Source organism: Colias philodice, chromosome 11, assembly GCF_061535455.1.
Source record: "Colias philodice isolate Cphi_HAF_F1 chromosome 11, ilColPhil1 Martin Lab GWU primary, whole genome shotgun sequence".
NCBI lineage: Eukaryota > Metazoa > Arthropoda > Insecta > Lepidoptera > Pieridae > Colias > Colias philodice.
Window position 1 is genome coordinate 2560546 of NC_143096.1, and position 19915 is coordinate 2580460.

The 19915-nt window shown below is 33.7% G+C and overlaps 1 protein-coding gene across 1 annotated transcript in view; it reads left to right on the forward strand.

The window, feature by feature from the left end:
- Nucleotides 1-1584: 1584 nt before the first annotated feature.
- The window catches only part of LOC149484398 (uncharacterized), a 41954-nt gene continuing 23623 nt past the window's right edge, over nt 1585-19915 (forward strand). Inside the window, exon 1 of the mRNA XM_089700529.1 lies at nt 1585-2571. Within this exon, the coding sequence (XP_089556655.1) occupies nt 1746-2571 (826 nt within the window). The 5' untranslated portion in view covers nt 1585-1745. The remainder of the gene's footprint in view (nt 2572-19915) is intronic.

The following is a 19915-nucleotide window of genomic DNA, read 5'->3' on the forward strand; positions in this document are numbered from 1 at the left end:
ATTATGATGATATAATATTTAAATAGACTTGGGTTTGTAAGTGCTAACTATTTTGTTTGCTTAAATAATACAGTTCATCAAGCAAATCTACATTATAAATTGTAAGTTTTCAACTTTTTAAATTGGTGTAGGAGTTAATAATAATTAATTAATAATTTGACATAGATATACCTACCAGTAAGACGTCATAAACTTAGTTACTTGTACATTTTGTTGCTTTGTTATTCTTATTTATTCAATATTAAATAGTGTGTGTAGGTAAAGAATTTATATTGTAGCATATTGGCAGCATATGCAGAGCATTTAGCTCACTATATATAAGTAAAATCGTCAGTTTAAGGGTAAAATAAATAACAAAATATGCTTGAATGTTGAATTTAACATTATATACCTACCTACTTAACTTTTTTGATTGATCTATATCGGTAAGTAGGTACCTTAACCTTACCTTATAATAGGTGGCCAACCACTACATGTCTGTGTGGCCAACCGTCCCGCAATCTGCGGAACCATCCCGTAATACCTACTGGACGCAGTCCCGCTTTGTAAGAATTCGTAAGTCAGCTGTTTTTTTGAGATTTTTATTCATCTTAAGCAGACTATGTACCTACCTATAATCCGGAATTTCAATGTATTGTCTCTACAAAATAATATACACTTGCAAAATATTGATCATAATATATACCTATTAATATAATATGTATTAGGTACATATATCATATTTCTACGGTTATCAGGAATATTACAATATATTTTCAGTTTTGAACGTAGGTATAACGTGTAACAATAATAAAGACCGAGGTAGGTAACCATGTTTTTTAAAACTCAACAGCTGATAATATTATAACCTAACCGTTTCGCGTTTATACCTGAACAGGTAAAGCAACAGGGCCAACAGGTCATTTCATAGACGGGACTACTAGCAAGCTTTGTAATTTAACGCTCGAAAACTTCACTTGGAGTCGGCGACCGGTGCAAGTTGCAATTAAGGGTACGTTCAGATGACAAGCGCTCAACGCGCGTTGAACGCGCGCTAATCTTTTGTTTAGTGTGCACATGATACGCGCTTGCCAGGCGTTGAACGCGCATTGCCGCGACCGCCATGGTTCAGTCAGTAGAGTCACATAATAATTTCTTCTTTTCTTCACTATCATCTCCTTCACAGAATATGAGGACAAGTTCTTCCCAAGCCCGTCTCTTTAAATTCCTATCTGAATAATCGCTACTTGTCATGTCCCATATCGCAGGACGTTTCTCTATTTCGTTTATAAATAATTCCATAATAAAAGCTTTGGTTTCCATTTCGGACGATTTCTTGATGACCCGATGAACCCTAAATTCGTCCAACCGCGTCGAAAGCGCGCGCTCAACTGAACGGCAATATGGAAAACCAATGATCTCAAAGCGCGCGTTGACGCGCGCTGACAACAGTCGAGCGCTAGTGCAGCGTTCGACGCGCGTATCAATAAAACGCGCGTTAGCATGTATACGGCCCTGAATAGTCGTTATGTAGTTGTAAACGCGCGTTATCAAAACGCGCGTTGAACGCTTGTCATCTGAACGTACCCTAACAGCGCCGTCTGTCGAAACTCGAACGCGGGCAGTTTAGTTTTGATTCGACTGTGAAGGGGAGCGCACGCCTCTTTCTTGCGTAAACTCCGAACAAAACTTTCACGAGTGTTCGTAACACGATTTCGAGTTATGTGCGCGGACGCACGCTTCAATAACCCTCCTCGCAACGGTTTATGACAGTGCAAATGTCTCCCAGCTTAGAAGGGATCATGTTTAACAGGAACGCGAACTTGTCAGCGCGCCGGCCGTTGCTCGCGGAACCGCAAAAGCCTATTGTCGTTCCACCTCGAGCACCGCCTCGCGATTATGGCCCACAAAGGCCTTATCCCGCACCGAGAACTTTAACGAATGAAAATTCATATGAAAATCGTATGGACTATTGGAAGCCTTCAAATGTCGAACTCGAAAGACGATTGCAAGAGAGTCGTGCTCGTGAAAAGGTCAGTTACTTTCAAGACAAAGTGACTCCACCGGAATTGAGTTTGGATCGCAGAGAAGCTGAACTAGTTTTCAGATTTGATCCTCAAGCCTCAGCCGAGTATTTAACAAACCAATATAGTGCGCCCGTAGTGCAGTATGCAAAGCCGTCGGTGCCAGCCAACGGGTTTACTAACCGTTTACCGGAGCGAGACGGTCCTTTTGTGTTCGGAGTTCATAGTCCAAGTCAATTCCCTATTTCGCGGCGGGATGATGACGACTACGATTATTCTGAAGTAGCGGAAGAAAACAATCGCGCTGTGATACGAGACGATGATTCTGGAGACTTGAATTGCTGTGATAAAATGAACGAGTGGACTGTCCGTGACAAAAAGGGTAAAAGGACTTTAAATCGGATGTTTCAAATTAAAGATAGACGGAAAGTGAAATGTGGTAAGAAGGAGAAGATAAAGTGTGTGTTAGTTGGTGATGGAGCTGTGGGAAAGAGCTCCTTGATAGCAGCATATGCTCAGGATACGTTCAGAGAAGAATATCAGCCAACGGCCTACGACACATTTAACGGTAAGTCTCAATACCAATTTATAAAACAAATATTGATAGAATAAATTCAATAACAAAGGCGAAACAAATTCTTATAACATGTATCATGTATGGCCCTGATTTGCCAAGATAAATATTGATTAGTGCACTCGAATAATTGTTTTTGGAACGATAACATCATTAGTAACGAGGAATTATTATCGGCTGGCGCCATTGTGTTGTATTTATCTAACAAAACGTCTTGTTAGTGAAATACGATATTTAAGTAGAACAACAAATTTAAGATGGTACGATCATCTGACCATATCAACCTATATATCTTCTATTTTAATTGTTTTTCAATTAATTCAAAAGCAATTAATTAAGCTATTAGAACATAAAGGTGGTTTTAAAACATCTGTCTTATCAATTATTATTAGAAACGGGTTTGAATTAGAAAAACCAAACAACAAAGTTAACCGTTTTACATCATACATTGGGTAGTTACGCAAATAATGTAACTATCAAACTGCCAATATACCTATTTAAGCAATTTAACCTATACCTATTTAATTTTGTACACGGCAAAAAAAACTAATTATCAACCGGTGAGCGACAATGACGGAAGTCTGAATGACAAAAGAATATGCAGGAAAATTGTTTCAATAGACCTAACTTTAACGAGGTTGGTTACTCATCAAAAGTATTATTGTCAATTACGTTTCAGGAAATTGCTAAAGTTGGATCGATGATAATCATCTACATTGAGACTCCTGAAAATTATTTAAAAAATAAGTTTATCCGCCAATTTCTCATAACACCACATAAAGACACGAAGTTATCTATTAAGTAACTACCTACCAATACATAATATTTACAATCAGTATAATTTATAGTGGCATATTGTTTACGTAACACGATAATAAACAGTTTTGTCATTAAGTACCTACGCAAGATGAACAATAGTTAGTTACTTGCTTCAGCTACAGCCACCAAAAAGCCATTACCAACATTTATAATCAAAATATCAATCTAACACCTTCGCTTTCTATTTTAGTTTCTATTCGTCATTGTAAGTCGAGATATCTTTGTCATGAGGCTTCGTGATCGCGATAACTTATCAATCATGAAGCACTAGCAAACAAATATTATATTTCAAATTGAATTTAAGTAGTTTTCCGACGAATTTAGACTTACTTGAAGCAAGATAAGGAATTACAAAAGAAGGGTATTGCAGGTTTTGGGCCAGATATTTTGATAAAATATTATGTTTGTTTAATAATTCATTATTCGCTTGAAATAAAGTTATAGTTTTCTTAAAAGGTTACTTTGTACATAATACGTCATTAATAAACTATTAATTATTTCATGACGATAAAAATATCATTAAAGAGTCGCTTAATTAATATTACATTATGTTTTATGTATACAGGGTGTAATCGTTAAGTGTGCACAGGCGATTATTCCGTAACTATTACAGATATCAAAAAACTTTAAACTGTTATCGAAAGTACTTAACCTAATGAGTAAAATGGCCATAATAAATTTTTAAAAATAATACGAGAAATATCTAAAAAATTAACTTTAAACCCTCCCATACATTTAGTATGAGATATGAATATCCCATGTACATGGGTTGATCCAAAAGTAATGATAATCAATATTAAACAAGGTCATTACAGTTAAAATAATTATGTATTTCTCTAGATAGTCTTCTAACTAGATAACATACTTCGATATTTTTTTTCCTTAACTTAGAAAAAAAAAAACTTTGACTTCATCTACAAAAACCCCTCAAAATCGGCCATCACTTCGCTGTCGTCTTAAAATTTCTTGTATCGACGGTGTTTCTTGTGCCGAGGTAAGAGATAGAATTATTAACTAGGAGCTAGATCTTACAAACAGGGTGGGTGTTCAAGCATTTTCAATGCCGATTTTTGATTGGCAGCCATCGCAACTGACGCTTTGTGATCTGGTGCGTTGTCTTGGTAAACCAACATTCCGCCAACCCGCAATCTTTTAATTTGGTCTGTGTAGTAAGAGCCCTGTGTAGTAGTGGCTACCTTCTTAAAATATTCCACATTTCTTCAGCGTCCCAAAAAACTACGGCTTTAATCTATCCCACTAATTTTCACTTTGAAAATCTTCACCGTCACTTTGGAAGCTCGCATCCAGGCCATTGATTGTTTCTTGGTTTCAGCATAAACATGGTGAACCCAGGTAACGCCCATGGTCACAAATCGTGACAAAAAATTATCCTGATCTCATTAAAAATTTAGAAATTCACCCTCTAAATGTCGAATCGTTGTTTCTTCTTTTCGCCGGGAAACATTTTGGCTCGCACTGTTCACATTAAAATTAATGTTAATACTTGGAAACGTGGCCTGTAGATATAATTTTTTTGTGATAACTTAGTGATTACATGAGCAAGCATAAAACATTTATTTTATATTTTTATGTGCACAGGAAATACCCAATTATCATTACTTTTGGATCAACCTATACATTTAATATGAAAGATTTTAGCTTTTTTTTGTTTTTTTGGTTTTCTGCTTTAATTACTTCGCAAATTTGGAGGGAAGTTCATTTAGAAACTGTAAATAGACCTCCTCATTGTATTGCACAATAAGGACGTCACTTCGAAAATCTACTATGAATACAAAATGTATGGGAAATAAATTGTATGGGAGCGTTTAATGTAACATTTTTGGTTATTTCTCGTTTTATTTTTAAAAAATTATTATGGCCATTTTACTCATTAGGTTAAGTACTTTCGATATCAGTTTAAAGTTTTTTGATATCTGCAATAGTTACGGAATAATCGCTTGTGCACACTTAACGATTACACCCTGTATAAGCCATCATTAACTAGCATTGTCGCTAATATTAACAACAATTAACCGGATTCAATTCAATAGAAATATCTCAGAAAATAATGAATGAAATTATATTTTACCAGAAAGATTAAATTAGGTCTATTTCTCTCTCACAATAATGGTCGCATTGTTGATAATGATTAGTGATAACAATATGACATTTTTAATATAAACCTGAAATATTTTCACATGTTAAACAGTGATGTATTTTATCACTTGCATAACATTGCATCTGATAAATGGCGTTATAAATCTACGTCTACTTTGTTAAAAGTATGTAAATTGGCCATTATTTGTCCCCATAGTCCATTCCTTGAAGAACCTCATGAATCTCGTATACGTCTGTGATTCATTCTCAAGATGACTGCTATGGTTATTAATATTGACGTGACCACTGTTATCGTTTCTTGTTTGTGTATGATTGCTGCAATTATTCGGCGTAACAATTATTATTATTGATAAATGTCATTCTTATTGAATAACTTAATAAAATTAAACGATAGGTATCATTACTTCTATAAAATTTTTATTTGAGTACAAATTATTTATGAGATTAATCCTAATAAAATCGTGTTCTGAGAAAAATATGAATTTTAAGTAGTGCTAAATCATCTATGTGTGTGTAATGATTTATGTTTTCAATAAAAATTCATCGCACACCATATACATAATCCTTTGTTTTAATTACAATTTTTTCATTGAATACGTAGACCTTATTCTGATCACGTTTGAAATAAAACGCGTTTGGAATATACCACTAGATAAGGATCCCAAAAAGCAGCATTAATGCATACTTACACGTGCACAGGTCAAAGCACCTATTTAATATGGATCTTCTATTCTAGACACCAATTAATGTAGCAGTCACTAAGATATGAATACAAACAAGTATGGCCGGATGCACGATCGGCATAGAATGTCATGCTTCGACTGCAGAATAAAGTCTGCCCCATTAAATGTTATGTTCCTATAATATGATATTCTATACAAAAGACATTGTCCTAAAAGAAGAATATATGCATCAAGAGTCAAGCCTATGGTCCACAATAGCTATTCAGAGATTTTCAAAATCTCTGTTTTTATACAAATGCAGCATCAGCCTACGAAACCCATCTGTAAGCCGCTAACATTTTGAAACAAAAGGTGTTTATTAACGCTACAAAGGACTCTTTATGGATCAGTAAATACCCGCAAGTGAATCCTTTTAACGGTGTTTGCTATTCAGTAGCCATACAGGTAGTCTATAGTTGGCGGGAAATGAAAGTGGCGCCAAAGATACAATATGACGATTGAACTTACAGAGGATTTAGCCATTACATGCAATTTGCACAGGATATAAGGAGAAATGAACTAACTTAATATAGTATGTGCATTGTGCAGGATTTATTTTGAAAACGATTTGGCATGTGAAAATTATAGCAACTGCTGCTGATAGCTTAATTTTCATTTACCACTAATCACTATTATATAATACTAGCAAACCTGGCGAACTCCGTTTCGCCACCAGATACACCTTTTCTTTGCTATAAACCTCACGGAGCCCGAGACCTTTCCAACGAATGAAAACCGTGGAAATCGGTTCGTGCGTTCTGGAGATATAGCGTCAGGAAGGAAAACCTGACTTATTTTTATATAGTAGAAGATTGAGTACGGGAAGATTGAGACGATTACTGTACATTTTATGTGGAGAGCAAACAAAATTAACCCTGATGCTATAAACGTTGCACACATGCACACAGCTTACATTGTTTAAAACGAGAAAGTCAGATTGCTTAAAAGAAAATTCGCAACGCCAACATCGTTAACCATCCGATAGTCTAAGCACTGCATACAATGTACTCGTAAATATGCGTCGTAATAACTGTCAATGTTTTATTATTATCTCGTTTATTTCCTAGAGAACAGGCTTGTGCCCATGCTAATGTGAAAGCCGGGAACAATGTACTTTCGCTGTTGCATTTGCATGCAAATAATATAATTCTCACTTCCTTCACTTACAAGAAAAGACGGCAATATAATTTTAAATTCACGATTGCGTGCCCGACCATTATTCTTCGCAGGTACGTGATGTTAAAGGGTACTAGAACTACTCATGTAGCAACATACCTCGGAGATAAGAATGTTGTCATTACTAATATTGTAGTCATATTCATTAAAACACAATCTGTAGCAAATACTGACTATACCTAATAATGTGATGATATTTTTTTGTGTGTAGCTCTTGGCTCGATCTTCTGTAAAAAAATACTACGTGCTTAGGCTAGTCTTAAGCACAATAGAATGAATAATAGGTAAATCTTTCTTTGAAACGTTATTCTATCAGGCATCAGTGATAAAGTATAACAGTGTAACAAAGGCGTGAAATTCATAATATATTTGGGTCAAGTATTAAATCAAGAGCAAGGAGCGTGCAACATGCATTGCATGCGCATACCTTGCATCAGTGTACGTTAAAAAACTTGTTGCCATGCCGCGTTTTTACTAAGGCATTGGCCATTGACATGAAACCCTATAAAGTCAAAAAAAGGCGCAGGATGTTTGAAAGCCTGAGAATTTTTTGGTCACCATCAATGAAACTTTTATGCCCACAATTAATTTAATATGGTTATTTAAGTTTGCTTCCTTTAACTATAACTTAATTTTGAACTGAGGTGAGTAAAATTAAACTCATTGTCACGTTAATTACATGAATTATGCATATCGTAACCAAACAGCGATTTGCGACTTTCTACCCTCTAATCCGTATTAACCAAATGATAGTTTCAACATCGCTCTATATCATTGATAACTCGTAAATAGGAATGTTGCAATTCGGGTCACAAATTAACGAGCCCGGAATTGTAATGAGATCATTCTCACTATTAATCCAGTTTCGTGATAATTAACGCTTGTTTAGATTTAAAGAGTGAACGAATACATTTACAAAAAAACAATATACGTAATTAGTACTTGAGCAACTCATTTGATGCTTATAATCTTTTGTAAGCGTTCTATTATGGATACAACTTTTAAGAATAGGCGGCGTGCAATTATATTTCTTTTGTTTGCTACGAATGCAATGATGATTGAGATTTTGTTCTGGTTCTTTTGATATTTAATGCAATCTCGAATGCATAATTTACTATTAGAATAGTTAAATTAAATTTTGACATAATTTAGAAATCTCGGAGTCAACTGTTTTATCAAATGGTCAATGACTGGAGACAAGATAAATTTATTCAACGACTTATTTATGAATCAGATACTAAAGTCTAACGTATTATATTACTTACTCTGAGTGGATATTATATAATACTAGCGGTTCGCGCCGGCTTCGCCCGTGGTACATATGAAAAATAGATGTTGGCCGATTCTCAGACTTACCCGATATGCACAGAAAATTTCATGAGAATCGGTCCACCCGTTTCGGAGGAGTATGCAGACTAACATTGTGACACGAGAATTTTATATATAAGATATTCTCTACACATGAGGGAAATATATTAAAATTTTATTGCACGCCTCATAAGCGAAGCGTTGAGGTGGGTACTACTGTCACTTCGCGCAAAACATCTGATTTTTCAAACTTAAAATGTCTTTATGTATCATACATTGCACTTGTAAGATAATACATACACACACATATTAAGAAAAAACACTATTTTTAACGTTCATGATATTTTTGATGTCATTTTTGTTATTTAAACTAGTTAAAAAACAGTTTAAAAAAGTTCTGTCTTGGACGTCCGTGTGTCTGTATGTGCGGATCCTTTTTCTTGTTAACACGATAGCGACCGAAATACTTTACTAATCGAGTCTTTTTTTTTCTCTTACGCTTAAGTATGCTCAGGAATAGAACCCTTTCATTTTTCAGGGTCTGATTCGATGTGGTTTAATTGTTATTAAATAAACAAAAATAATAATTAATAAATATTTATTAAAAAAAAATTATGAGGCGTGCACTTTTGGATTTTCCAAATTATTTACATCTATGCAGTTAATCTTTGGGTGATCACTAGGCAAACATACGCGAGGTTTGTTATTTGTCGAGGAAGAGTTACAAATTAAATGATAAGATTTATGTTAACATCGCTCCCGGTGGTAATTTTAAGAAGGATGTATAAAGGAAGTTTTCGGAGACTGTTATGAAATATTATGTTGTTTCGTTAATGTTTATATATCACCTATATCGGTATCTTGAAATATTACATGCAATAATTTAGCACTTTAAAACGAATTTCAAATAACGCTATTTACATGTTTTGTATTTACTTTTAGGGTAAAATTCATCCATAAATTATACTGGGAATACAAGATACTTACACCAGGTTGCCCGCATGCTCTGTTGCTAGCTGTGCCATAAAAAAGGAACATAATACATCTAGATAACATTGAAATACGAAGTTAAATATAGATAAATATTATCAGAAAAATCATCAAAGAATTGTATAGAAGATTTATTATACAAGTGATAACTGCGTTAAAAACAACCGACTTCAAACTTGCACTTGCAACATTTACAAATATAGACAAAAATGCTCATAAAATAAAAACTACTGGGCCTATCCGAATAAAATTTTTATGGGACCAATTCGACACCATCCCGCATCGAACAAAAAAAGAATCACGTAAATCGGTTCAGAAACCTCGGAGTAATCGGTGTACATACATAAATAGTTTGGAAAATCCAAAAGTGCACGCCTCATAATTTTTTTAAAATAATTATTTATTAATTATTATTTTTGTTTATTTAATAACAATTAAACCACATCGAATCAGACCCTGAAAAATGAAAGGGTTCTATTCCTGAGCATACTCAAGCGTAAGAGAAAAAAAAAGACTCGATTAGTAAAGTATATATAGACTAGCGACCCGCCCCGGCTTCGCACGGGTGCAATGCTGATACTAAATACACTACAGAAAAACTGTGAACGGGAGCGGGCCGCTATGTTTTTATATACAACATATAAAAACATAGCGGACCGCGCCGGCTTCGCACGGGTATAAAATAGATCCCGCAATTTTTAAATCTGTAATATCTTCGAAAATATTCACTTAAATCATACGGTGTAAAGGGCCATATAGATCTATATTAAATGAACAATGTATTCAAGGTATTTAATTGGTTAAGGATTAATGCTGTATTGGTTAAAATCGCATCGAAAATTAGCCATTATTTGTCGTAAAAAGTAAATGACAAAAAAAAGTTATTGTGGGTTATCCATAAGAGATAGACATATACCATCGCGGACTTTTCTGTAGACCTTTTCAATGTGTATAATACTTAGTACATTATTTTGATAAAACTCGTAGGGTTCAGCCTGCGTTTGCAATGTAAGCGGAAAAAATGTAATTTTTTACGACATCACATTAGAAACCTCAAAAATAACAGTACTTTTCCACTATTTAATGGATGTTATTATACATATAAACCTTCCTCTTGAATCACTCTCTCTATTAAAAAAAACCGCATCAAAATCCGTTGCGTAGTTTCAAAGATTTAAGCGTACAAAGGGACATAGGGACATAGGGACAGGGAAAGCGACTTTGTTTTATACTATGTAGTGATACCGCACATACAGACACACGGACGTCCAAGACAGAACTTTTTTAAACTGTTTTTTAACTAGTTTAAATAACAAAAATGACATCAAAAATATCATGAATGTTAAAAATAGTGTTTTTTCTTAATATGTGTGTGTATGTATTATCTTACAAGTGCAATGTATGATACATAAAGACATTTTAAGTTTGAAAAATCAGATGTTTTGCGCGAAGTGACAGTAGTACCCACCTCAACGCTTCGCTTATGAGGCGTGCAAAAAAAAAAAAAAAAAACATACCGGCCGAATTGATAACCTCCTCCTTTTTTTGAAGTCGGTTAAAAATGCTTATAGTGATACTATCTGAATTTCTATCTATTTGAAATCTGATAAACATATTTTTCCAGCTCAATAAACAACTATCTACACGGTGGAATGTTACCTACATAAAAGGTGTAGTTTCTTGTAATGCCGGGTCCAGACTGGTGAAACGTAACATGCAATGTAACATGCAATGAAAGAATTCACCGTCCACATTGCTGCAATGTATCATGAAAGGTAACACACTTTGTAACAATTTCTCATAGTTTGGACGTCTTGCGCGCGCGAATTGTGCATTACACGCGCATGCTACGAGCATTACAAGCCGCGCGCGGAGCGATCCGAAATTTGTCGGTTTTTTGACGAACACAAAGGGGCGCGTTGTGTGCGCGGAGCAGCCAATGTGGACGGTCGTTTGAGAACGCAACGAACATGGAGGACGAGACTGCGTGGAATGAGCAAAAGAAAGGGTCTTCGGCGTGTTTTCATGAGTTGATGTATTATTAATAATGAAGTACTGATAATCGTCATATCAAGAACGTGGTCTTCGGACTCCATGCTTCGTGTGATCTACCGGTTTGACGCGCACGAAAAAAACGTGTATCGAAGGGCCGTGTTCGCGGCAGAATGGCGGAAACAGACGAACGCGGGATGTTCGTAGTGAATGCGCGTTATGAGCGCGCTATGCGTCCACACCAGCAGCGAACATGCAATGAAAGGCAAAATGTTACATTGCATGTTACATTTCACCGGTCTGGACCCGGTATAATACGCTGATTCAGAATATGATTTTTTCAAGAATCATCGATATCATTGCATATATTTCGCATGGCATCATTATTATTTAAATGCAAGATGATAAAATAACATTTTTAATATCTTTAGACTAGATATCACCATTTTTTCTGAAGTGTATCGAATTTCGAAATGCAATAATAAAAATCCAGATAATTTTACTAGTGCATGAATGTCTTTTATTTTGGCTCAAATGCTTAAAAGAATTGCTATAAATGCCATCATTAACCAGGTGACATTAAAACTTGAACGCGTCGGTGGTTCGTAACCAGCTGGATAACCCATTGACCACCGTAAGGCCCGATCGGGGCGCGACACAATAGATTTTCTATTGTGTCTGTGATTCCGAGGACTGATGGAATAAGGCAGCTGCTCTTTGTCTACCTTCCACGAAAAAATAAAAAAAGCCTTCGGGCGATTACGTTTAGAATTGGAACCTTCGGGATCTATCCTTTTCTTTTTTATAGAAGCCATTACGACCGGCCTGTTTGATTCAGATGATGTTCAAAAAAGAAAAGTGAAACGCTACACGTAGGTACGTACTGTAGCTCGGTCGTGGCATGTTAATTGCTTTTACGGTCGATAACATCGGATATCTTTTCTCTAATATTAAACAATTTGTTTTTCTTGTTACATAATCTTTGTAACTAGTAATTGATCTTAAGAATTACGTAAACTTTATAGCACAATACTAGTATATTAAGCGTGACTAGGTTTCAGTTAATCGATCGGATCATGTTCACAAGATACCAACCCGCTATCGCTTTGATTCTGAATCATAGAAAAAATATGTCGTTATGGATAACCTCTGCTTTGAAAGGTCCCTGCACTATGTAAATGAAAAAATTCTACCAGAAGTGTTTACAATTTATAGTAATTACTTACTAATTATTGTTCAAAATTGTTTTTTTTTTCATAGTTAACATAATTACTCCATTACCCGTTTCCAAAAGTTGTTTTGTGTCTGAAAACATAAAGCCATCGGTTTTAATGACTACTGCACAATTCACAAAACAGGAATGCGGTCACGGGCCACTCTTACTTCGCCATACTGCTCAGATATTCAATCAATCGTGAATCGCTGCTGCTTTGTTCAAATATTTGTCGAAGAAATGCGAAGCCACGGTTTAGTATTACAAATATTTTTTAGGGATATTTCAGCCTTACGTTGCTAATAGCAACGATTGTGTTTTCAGATCAGATTGTACTAAATGTTAGGTTGAAATGAAGTCAAAAGCTATTTTTATTAAATACAACTTATGTATTTAATATCTCGTCGCATTAAGAAGTAATTTATGATTCATCACGTGCTAGACGAAGGAAGGGGTCACACTTTAGGGTAGAGATATCTATGGGACATACGATAAGAGAAAGCCAGTTGGAAAGAATTTATGGTTTTAAATGTGGGGAGTTACGAAGTTATTACTAATAGTGAATGTGTAAAGTTTTAATGATAAGTACTTCGTAGAAAACATATTGTTATTTTTATGTTTTCTTAGCGATGCTGTGTATATTTTGCATTTAAATAAAAATACTATGTTCTAAGGTTTGAGATTGTGATAAGTTATTATTATGGATCTTTATTAAGTATGTTTCTTTATAATCTGTTGGGTTGTACTAAAAAAACGCTCCAGTTAAATCTTTTGTTTAATTCTATCTTGGAAAAGATAAACCTAAACATTATTCATATTATGCGTTGTTGGTTAAATATATATGTTGCATTAACAATATACAAGTATTTAAACCAGAAAATCACTCGGATGAAGAATATTAATAAAAATGAGTTCTTTGTGCAATTCAGAAACATCTACATCCATTCACATTATGAATATTAATTTTTCTCAACAATTTATTTAAATACATAAAACGAGAGAAAGTTTACTTCGCATCAGTAAACTTATATTTTAATGCTTTATATTCATAAACTCTACTATTCTTTTTGAAATATATTATTTTAACTTTAGTAAAATTACAATTATTGTTCTATGAGTTTTTGAATTTCTCGTTCATGGGACAAACAAACTTTTAGTCTGTAAAAAGTTTGTTTGTCCCATGAACGAGAAATTATTAGAGATTAATATTAGAGATATAGAACTCAGAACGCTACAATTTAAAAAAATTCTGACCTACCTACATACTGAAAATATTTTCTTCATGTATTGGCACACCGCACAATATTAGCTTAAACCTATATGAATCATATTATGGACAAGACCGAGATAAAACAGGCCAGTCAGCACTAAGAGCTTTCAAAACTAATAATTTATTCACAAAAATCTTATTCGATTCCCATGGGTTCAATGCTTGGATTTGTATTACATTATTCTATTATGTTGCATAATAAAAATCATGCGGGCCCGTCCGTCTATACCGTTATCGATTATCGTGCATTCATTACGAATATTAAACAGAATAATATTTACACTCCTTCCGCGTCTATGCTTCGTGGAGCGTTCTACATTTTACATTTTTGGCCACAGATTATTAAGTTTTATTAATAGCACTTGCACAGATTGCGTAAATCACTCTATTCGAATTACAAAATATGTAACTGTTATATGTAGAAATTCTTTAATCTATGATGTTACAATATCCGCTGGGAGAGCCCCGCCATAGATCAAAAGAAGTTTGAAACATGGCGAAACATTCATTCTTAATACCCTTTAAATTGTGAATGTTACTTTATTCTTGTTTAAATGTTCAGTTTAGGATTTGAATACTTATAATAATATTTTGCCCACACGTAATTTACCTAGAGATTATTAGTCGAAAATACAAAGTCACCGTAGTTGCTCATTTGATTGCGCATATAGTTTGAATAGGTTTCTTAGTTACTCTTTTTACATTGAATAGCTGTTACTAAGCGTGTCGTATAAGTAGCGAAGTTGAACCCTACCAGAGGAAACCAGTTTTATAACACGTGTTGGTCGGGATGAAGTCGTGAGTTTCATGTTATTGCATTTGTATCATACAATATTATTCTATAACGTTTGCTTGGTCTGCTATATTATATGAATATGGTATACGGAGTGTTTCTAAGCCTATCTATTAGAAATGAAATGATATCAAATTATTTTCATTCGGAAATTTTAAGAAGGTGCTTATTTTTAACGATTGAGAATTACCCATATTCGATTTTAGTTATAGATACTCAGATACTTATGCTCTGGCGGATTTTTCATGTTGCATGTGCCTATCATACTAATTAAAACATAAAAAGAAGAAAAGCTTTGTCTTTATGGACTACTTGGTTAAACATAGACTATCGACTGGAGTAATTTGTTAAACTCAACTCCCTTCTGTTCTCTTTGTCTGCAATTTATTTCAATACTCTACAGTCTACGTCATAGTACACGTATGAAATTCATATCAAATATGTTCATGATATGTTTTGCTTACTTTGATTTGATGCATCATAACTCATAACGTTACATCAACGTTACGAAGCATGAGCTCCTCGTCCTCGATTGGCTCGATTGGTTCTTAAATTTCCAAAGAAAAACAGCAGACGAAACAAGATCTCTGGATGAAAGTCAATCAAAATCATTTCATTGAAATGAGGTCACACTCACGGCATTCGATACAGATTGCAAGGGGCACACGGGTTTAATGGGTTAAATTGCTTAATGCCGGGGTCCTGGGTTCACGCTTTATCTAATGAGGCTGGCTATTCTAACCGCATGTATACTATATAGTCATTGAGGAGTTGCGAAAATGTGATAAGTATTGGAAGCGCGAATAAATTTTAAAATAAAACTAGTCCTTTATTATTTAAACAAAATAAATAATAATTTTTATAAACAACGATCTCTTTAATCGAATCCCATTTCGTAATCGTTTTAGCTTCTAAATGATTACCAATTTACCAGGAATACCAAAAAGTTAAGTTTTAATGGATGAAAAAAATTAGTTATGCATAAATCGTTCGTACATTGTTTATCTTAACAATGAGATAATAATAATTTTAATATATCAGTAAGTCATCTATAGCATTTAATAATATAAACTACCTTCTTTTTTCCTATCTGCGAAAGGTAGGGTGACAGAAAACAATGGAAATCATTTAACAGGTACCTATTTGACAGGACTATCAACACTTTCATATCCATATAGCTGCACCCAGAGAGAGTTGTTTTTTTATATATTTACTCATCCAATCTTAAAATAATTTGCGTCGGAGGCTCGGAGCACCTGTTATTAATAACCAAGCGTTGAAAAGACCGGCTTTAAACTTAATTCATCAAGTTTTTATGGTGAAATGTATTGATCGTAGAAACATGCTTAACACACATAATGTAGCTGTCATAGCTATTTTTATTTATAGTTTATACAAGCTGTGGCTGTTGATATTATAAAATTGATTTGTAGTCCTTCCTTTCCTTGTAGAGCGATTAATGTAACTACCTATAACTTTGTGAATCTGGAGTAATGCGGCTTAAAAATTCTTTAAGTCTCACAATTTCCTTAATTGTAGATAAACCATGAATATAAAATGTAAACAAAAATAAAATAGTTTAAACTGATTGACCCATTTCTGAGAAAATCAAAACATCGTAATTAAATAAAACATTATACTAATGGTTGTTTAATTTTAAGAGCGTAAAATACTCAGAACAGATTAACTAAATATTTTCTTCACCTTTCAATAGGCGAGTGAGTTGGAAGTAGTTTATCGTAGCTAAATTACGATATATTCTCTGAATTAGCGGTGTGTTTGGCAAGTGGATATATTTATAACGGTTTACATATTCGTTGCATGTACCTGAAATCTTCAGACTACGACTACTTAAATATTTTAGAATTTAGAAGTCGTATATTATTGTTATTTTTTTATTCATGTTTTTTACGAAATTACCAACTCAGTAGTTATAAAGCATCCAATACTGTAGATTGAAGACAATAAATAATACCTTAATTCTATACATTGGTAAGTAACAGGTATTTAGATTATAAAAGTACCCGCAAGTATTTCTACATAACTGAAGAAGGATTCATTAGCCTGTATTCTATTGAAGAAAAGAGAAAATACTTTGAATGTTAATGTAAAAATAATCACCGACCAGTTTTGTATGCACAGAAACAAGTTGTGCACCAATGATTCAAAATGCTCTTAAATTAGAGACCCACGCACGATACACGCTGCGGTCGGAAATTTATTATTCCTTAAACTGTTAAGAATAATGTTTATTTAATGGAATTGTTACTTAAGCATGTCATAGAGATTTAAACGTTAAAATATCAATTTGTCTCGCTGATTTATTAAATTAGCCCGAAAGTCCCACACTTTATGTTCTTTATAAACTCTCTAGGTATTATCTTTCTCTGTTATTGATTAAAATTAATAAGTATGAACCTAGTTATCATATAGGTAATAAATTAATAATGAAGCAACAATTTTATTATTTTTACATTTTATGCATTTTTACTAATGATCATCTTTAGATATGGATTTCCGACCGTAGCGGTGCGATAGCGGAAATGTTTTTAGGCCAGTGGAAATTAACATTAAATTCGCAAAGCACGATGTAGATTTGAATTTTTGGTATGTTGTTTGGATCAGTTAGGGTGATGTAAATCCCAATTTGCAACTTCGAAAAAGTTGTGCTCGCTGCGCACCACGTGATAAACTGCGAAAATTTTGGACTTTTTTCACTTTTTGCTCTAAAAGTCATAAACTATGCGTTTCCGACAAGTATGATTCAGTACATAAATTAAGGTTATTAAATTTGCAACAATTTAAGCCTAACCGCAGCTCTCTAAACCTTATAACGACTAAACTGTGGCCATTCGAAGATGGTTCATTTTTCCCGAAATATTGAAATTGTTAGTTTTGCTCCCGTTTGAAGCAAAATATTGGCAAAAACCGCTCGTTCTATGAGAAGTTCGTATAATAAAGTTGTAGTGCATTTAATTTTCTTTCATAAGAGCATAGAACAAAGTCTGTGAGACAAATAGTTCACTCACAATATCTGAAAAACAAAAAGAAGGTAGAAATAGATTTTTAAAGAATTGAAACTGAGGGCATATAAAATCATAAAAAGAATAATACTTTTTCATTTGCAGGATAGGTAATTAACAAAATTACAAAATTTGGGAAAGTAGGAAAAAAGATTATACGCAAATAATAAACTGCGAAAATTTTGGACTTTTTTCACTTTTTGCTCTAAAAGTCATAAACTATGCGTTTCCGACAAGTATCATTCAGTACATAAATTAAGGTTATTAAATTTGCAACAATTTAAGCCTAATTAAAGCTCTCTAAATCTTATAGCGACTAAACTGTGGCCATTCGAAGATGGTTCATTTTTCCCGAAATATTGAAATTTTTAGTTTTGCTCCCGTTTGAAGCAAAATATTGGCAAAAACCGCTCGTTCTATGAGAAGGTCGTATAATAAAGTTGTAGTGCATTTAATTTTCTTTCATTAGAGCATAGAACAAAGTCTGTGAGACAAATAGTTCACTCACAATATCTGAAAAACAAAAAGAAGGTAGAAATAGATTTTTAAAGAATTGAAACTGAGGGCATATAAAATCATAAAAAGGATAATACTTTTTCATTTGCAGTATAAGTAATTAACAAAATTATAAAGCTAATTAAATTTGCAACAATTTAAGCCAAACCACAGCTCTCTAAACCTTATAACAACTAAGCTGTGGCCTTTCAAAGATAGTCAGTTTTTCCCGAAAATTTCAAATTTTTAGTTTTGCTCCCGGTTGAACCAAAATATTGGCAAAAACCGCTCGTTCTATGAGAAAGTCGTATAATAAAGTTGTAGTGCATTTAATTTTCTTTCATTAGAGCATAGAACAAAGTCTGTGAGACAAATAGTTTACTCACAATATCTGAAAAACAAAAAGAAGGTAGAAATAGATTTTAAAGAATTGAAACTGAGGGCATATAAAATCATAAAAAGGATAATACTTTTTCATTTGCAGGATAGGTAATTAACAAAATTAAATTTTCTACAACTTTATTTTATGACCTTCTCATAGAACGAGCGGTTTTGCCAATATTTTGGTTCAAACGGGAGCAAAACTAAAAATTTGAAAATTTCGGGAAAAACTGACTATCTTTGAAAGGCCACAGCTTAGTTGTTATAAGGTTTAGAGAGCTGCGGTTAGGCTTAAATTGTTGCAAATTTAATTATCTTTGTAATTTTGTTAATTACCTATCCTGCAAATGAAAAAGTATTATCCTTTTTATGATTTTATATGCCCTCAGTTTCAATTCTTTAAAAATCTATTTCTACCTTCTTTTTGTTTTTCAGATATTGTGAGTGAACTATTTGTCTCACAGACTTTGTTCTATGCTCTTATGAAAGAAAATTAAATGCACTACAACTTTATTATACGAACTTCTCATAGAACGAGCGGTTTTTGCCAATATTTTGCTTCAAACGGGAGCAAAACTAACAATTTCAATATTTCGGGAAAAATGAACCATCTTCGAATGGCCACAGTTTAGTCGTTATAAGGTTTAGAGAGCTGCGGTTAGGCTTAAATTGTTGCAAATTTAATAACCTTAATTTATGTACTGAATCATACTTGTCGGAAACGCATAGTTTATGACTTTTAGAGCAAAAAGTGAAAAAAGTCCAAAATTTTCGCAGTTTATCACGTGGTGCGCAGCGAGCACAACTTTTTCGAAGTTGCAAATTGGGATTTACATCACCCTAACTGATCCAAACAACATACCAAAAATTCAAATCTACATCGTGCTTTGCGAATTTAGGGCTTTTTAGTGTCGATTTCTACTGGCCTATTTGCCCTTCAAAATAAATCATAATGTTTAATAGGAAGTTATAAATTACGTGAATAAAATTGTCTACATTTCAAACTGATCATGTTTTACAACCAACATAACTAGTTCG